The sequence below is a fragment of the Belonocnema kinseyi genome, chromosome 3, assembly GCF_010883055.1.
Source record: "Belonocnema kinseyi isolate 2016_QV_RU_SX_M_011 chromosome 3, B_treatae_v1, whole genome shotgun sequence".
Classification (NCBI taxonomy): Eukaryota; Metazoa; Arthropoda; class Insecta; order Hymenoptera; family Cynipidae; genus Belonocnema; species Belonocnema kinseyi.
This window is the reverse complement of record NC_046659.1, coordinates 62034054-62039205: the sequence shown is the minus strand read 5'-3', so window position 1 is coordinate 62039205 and position 5152 is coordinate 62034054. Positions and strand designations below refer to the sequence as shown.

The window sequence follows — 5152 nt, the reverse complement described above, 5'->3', positions numbered from 1 at the left end:
AATTAAAATTCGAAAATTTTTTCTAAAGCCTCCAGGGGACTTCGTTTTCGCACGAAAAAATTTTATGTGCCCTTATTGCATCCGGACCCACAATTGTAAAACTGCGTACCTACAAGATTAACAACTTACAACAACTTACACCAACAATTTTTAAAAATTCATTTTTGAGGGCCAATAATCCCCCCAACGATTATTCTCTAGAAATATTTATAATTTTAGTTTAACTGGTTTTATTTGAAAACCTAAAGAAATGATCTAAGCTTTCAGGAGCCAAAAAGTTGATAAAAGTACGGGTCTTTATGAGATATAGGAGATTAATTTAAACCTGATGAAAAAGTTATTATATATTAATAGAAATATTTAAAAACAAATTTCTAAATTTAAAAAATGAGAAAAATTCAAAAACAAATATGTATGTATGAAAGACACCCTACATGAGGGTAACCCAAAAATTGTTAACTTTCTTTTTGTGTCCCAATGACAAATGACAAATAAGTTATGTAAAAGCAATAATTATAATCATTGTAATTATACTTGAACTGTGAACAAACTTTTCAGCGTTTAAAGACCTTGGGCAATGCTTCAAAGATTTCTTTTTTAAATTGGAGAAATACTTTTTCACTAAACGAAAGGGTGATCCAACTTTTTGTCTACGAATTTCCATGCATATCCCTCAAATTTATTTGTTAAACAAACAAAAATGCATTAAATATATATATTTAGAGTTCAAACAAGCCCCATGAAGTTTAGCACTTAGTCCCATAATAAAAAAGACGTGTTTGTAAATTTTATTCTTCATCTCCAACATTAGGTGTATCAAGTTAATACTTAATATTTTTTTCACAATTAGTTATTCAAATTAGTTTTTAGCGGTTTCTTTTAGTATAACTTATTTTTGAATACATAATATATTACTTTCTAGTAATAATAAGATGTTTAAATAAATAGTTTGAGAAATTTATTATTGTTTATAACTTTATAGCAATTTCCTCTTAGAGCAAAGTAAGTAAGTCGCGGTTTTTACTAAAATTTTCAACTTGCTTTAAACTTTTCAGGCAGAGCGAGGCAATAATTAATTAAAGTTAAGAAAATTAATTGTTTAAACAATTTATTAGTAATTTTAATAATATTCTCTTTGAATCATTCTAGAAAGTTTCTTTTTTTAAATTTTAACTTCGCTTGGGATTTTTATTCATGAAAAAATCATAAATAAACATAACAGAGATGAATTTTTAAACAATCACTTACTTTTTTGTGGTTATATTTTTCTGAAATGGGACGAGATATTTGAAATATCCTACAAATTTTCTATATGGAAAATTAAAAAAAAAACCTCAACATTCTAGAATTACACTAATAAAAGATGGTTATAGAAAATAATAAATTGTTTGAACAATTATATTTGATAATTTGTGTTGATTAACACAATCTGATTCAAAAGTGGACAAAAAGTGATTTTTGTACAGAAAAAGAGTTGCAATTTTTAGGAAAAAAACGCGACTTTCTAACTCTATTCTAAGAGAAAATGACTGTAAACAATAATACATTTTTCAAACAATTTATTTAAATATCTAATTATCAGTAGAGAGTAACATTTTATGTATTAGGAACAATCGGTATTACGAGAACTGGCAAAGAATAATAATCAGTCAAAAACTCGCAAAACGCAATTTTTCACTATTGGCGTTATTTTGCTAACCTATAAAACAGACTTATGGGGGCGAAATTCAAAAAGTAATTTTTTACTCATATTCTATGGCTAATTGCGAAGAGAAATTTTTAGTCAACTCGATACATCTAATTTGACGATTCTGAATAAAACGTACTAAAATTTTGTTTTCGGAATAACTTTTCAAACCTTATGGGGCTTGCGGTACTTCAAAATTTAATTTAATAAAAATCACTTACTTTTTTGTGGATTCGAAAAAAAACGTGAGGGGAGGGGTATACTAATGAAAATTCAATAAAAATCCAATGCATTTTCGACCACCCTACTGCACATTCATCAAAATTGAAGCAAAATCTGCCATTTAAATATTCCTTCTACTTCTCAACACACTTGCAATTTGATAAAAATATAACACTAAAATACAAAATTCCATTGATAAACAACCTCTGCACTCTACACTGTAAAATAAGAACTGCTTGTTGTCAAAATCTTAGCTCTCAACTACGCAGTCCCCATCCTACATACATTTGCATATAAAAAAAAGAATAAATAAAATGTGCATGATATTTCCAATCAAAGTCCTTTACTCATGATGAAAAAGTAAAAGGAAGCAAATGATACACGAGCAGTAGAAACAAGATCTTAGAAGGACAGGACGCCCACATGTTTAGTAACGTCAAGTCAAAAGCTACTTCTTATCTATTCAAGACCCCAGCGGGATATTTTGTCACGTACATTATGTTTTCCAACTCCAAACATGCACAGTACATTCTCAAGTTTGAAGCGTAATGATTAAGAATTGAAAATTTGAGGTCCAGAAAGACAAATAGAGAAATAACCTACCATTTATTGAAACTTCATCCATCACGGCATCTATCAACTCGCACTTTTTTCACTTTCGCGTTCGCTCGTACGACACAATCAACAGCACCTTGGAGCACAGCACATCGCGCAAACACTATCAATCCTAGGAAAGGGAATCAAAGCGCAAAAAATGTTTTTTTCATATTTGAGAAACAGAGCGTCCATATCTTTTGTCGCCAATTGTTATTCGTTTTTTCTTTCCGGATGAGGTCACCGTCATCGATGTCACTAAAGTTTCGTATTTATTTACTTGGAGGCATACGAAACACGCTCGGAACGTCTGGAGGCAGACAGTGTCGCCAACCATTTCAAATGAGCTCTCAAAGAATGTATTTTATTCTGCACGAAAATGATGGCGCTTTTATTGATATTTGACTACAGTTTGCTGGTATTTACTATTTTGAATTTTTTAAGTGGATATTTGTATATAATTAGTAGTGTCTTCGAGGTAGGAAGAAATGCATCACGCAGTCATAATATTGTAGGATTGGCTGCACTGAAATTCGTGAGGTGCAATGTCCAGGAGCGTAATTACCACCATCTTTTAGGGGAGTTGGACTGCTCTGGCAGAGAAAGTTTATCAATAAATTGCATATTCTTTCAAATAATATAGTTACTTTTTAGTTTTTATGGTTTCTTGAAATTTCTTTAATAATTATAAACTTAAAAAAACACCTGGTTAATGGATTTAATAACTTAACTCCGTTTTGTTTTTCGAGTAGTCACCTGTTTTACATTATATTGCACCTGATGAGGTGACTCTTAAAAATTAATTTCTCAGTTTAGGGGTTACAAGAATTTGTATATAAAAAACATCATTAAGAGTGTGATATCCAATAAAATTTCTTTCTTTTGGAGAAAAAAATATTTCTGTCGTCAATTTTACATTATTTTTAAGATATTATTCACAGGTTCTGAATAATCTGAATATTTTTAAAATGATTTAATTAAACATTTTAAGAAATTGCCCGCAGGTGCAATGTGTGTGTGTGTGTGTGTGTATGAGGACTCATGGATGATGTATATTGCCCTTTTTATGTTTCTTTTTAACGCTTTACAATGTTTTAAAAATGTTTTTTTTTTACAGGAAAACTTTTTTATTAACATAATTCAAAGATCATGTGAGAATATAAAAGATTAATACATTTTTACATTCTCATTCATGGGGGTGTAATACAATTGTCCAAATTTTCGATCTCTGGTTTTTAACGGATCTTTAAGCCAAAGTCTTTAAGCCAAAGTTTCTTATGATGGGTACAAGACTTGAAAATTTTCCAAATATAATTTTTAATTTTGATGAAAAATATTTTTCTGATAGATTAGGAAATTTCATTTACATTCTTTACCAGATATAAAATATATTTAAAAACTATCTCAGTTAAATTTTTTGATCAGACGCAAATTCAAAAACGTTATACCTTTTTCAAAATTTGAATACAATTTTTTTGAGTTTTAGAAATTGTTGTCAAATTTCCTGCTACACGGCAAAAATTTTAATTCGGTAAAAATTGAAAAAGTTACATGGTTTTCAAAATTTTGAAAATTTCAAAAAAAGGAAAAAAAAATTTTTTAATGGGTTAAGAAATATGAATACAAATTTCTACCAGGTGTAAAATATATGTATTTCGAAACTATTCTTATCAAACTTTTCAATTAGACAAAAGTTCAAAAAGTTGGATCATTTACAAGAATTTGCAATTTTAGTAAGAGATCCGTAAGTTTAAATCGTTGTTTTTAGCAGATTTGAACAAGATTTACACTTTTTTTTTAAATAAATATCTGAGTTTCGAAAAACATCTTTTTTTGACTCGTAATTTATTTTTGATTTACGATTGGACCGTCAGACATGAATCATTTGAAATCTACGATTTCAAATCAATAAATATCAATGGTCGAAGAAATGATTGATTTGTTTCATCAAATCACTTTACAATTTACAAATGATCTTGATGAAGTTTTTCAATTAGACACAATTTATCGAGGTCGAAGCGCGAGTTTCGTAATGAGAATGTAATCGCCAAAGCCGTAGGTGCTTTGAGAACCTTCTTTAATGTCAAATTAAAAAAAAATGTTCACCTTCACTTTATGATGATTGTTACAATTAATGTACAGGCATTAATTGTAACAATCATCATAAAGCCTACCTGCGCGCCTTAAGCGCGTTCAAATTTGGCAAGAAGTGCCGCGCGTGCTCAGGGAAGTTATGGTCATTTATTATATTTTTTTAAATAAGTATAGTCACAATTTTTCCATCAATATAATTTAAATTTGATGCAGGAATAGAAGAAACTCATTAATTTAAAACGCATTTCTTGACCTGTAATATTAAAAAACATTTTTTTAAAGTTAAAAAACGAACCAAAAATACAATCAAATTGAATAATTAGATCTATAATACAGCTGCATGTAAATTAAACATTCAGAAAATCAGTGATTTACGAATTGTACTTTTGAGTGTATTTTTGATCACCCAAGTAAAAATTCTTCGACTTGAGTTCGACTTGGTTATGTTTTGAGTTCATCTCGGAGACATCGATGGCTGACTGCGTCTCAAAACTGAGTCGAGACATAGACCTTCGTCTTACTTTTATGGCCACGACAGATAAAACGGCGTTTACT

General features: G+C 29.4%; 1 protein-coding gene across 2 annotated transcripts in view; it reads right to left on the bottom strand.

Moving 5' to 3' along the window:
* The window catches only part of LOC117168879 (LIM domain kinase 1), a 28811-nt gene extending 26038 nt beyond the window's left edge, over nucleotides 1-2773 (bottom strand). For both annotated transcript variants that reach the window (XM_033354772.1, XM_033354773.1), the window contains exon 1: nucleotides 2513-2773. In XM_033354772.1, the coding sequence (XP_033210663.1) occupies nucleotides 2513-2534 (22 nt within the window). In that variant the 5' untranslated portion in view covers nucleotides 2535-2773. The remainder of the gene's footprint in view (nucleotides 1-2512) is intronic.
* Between the last annotated feature and the right edge of the window lie 2379 nt (nucleotides 2774-5152).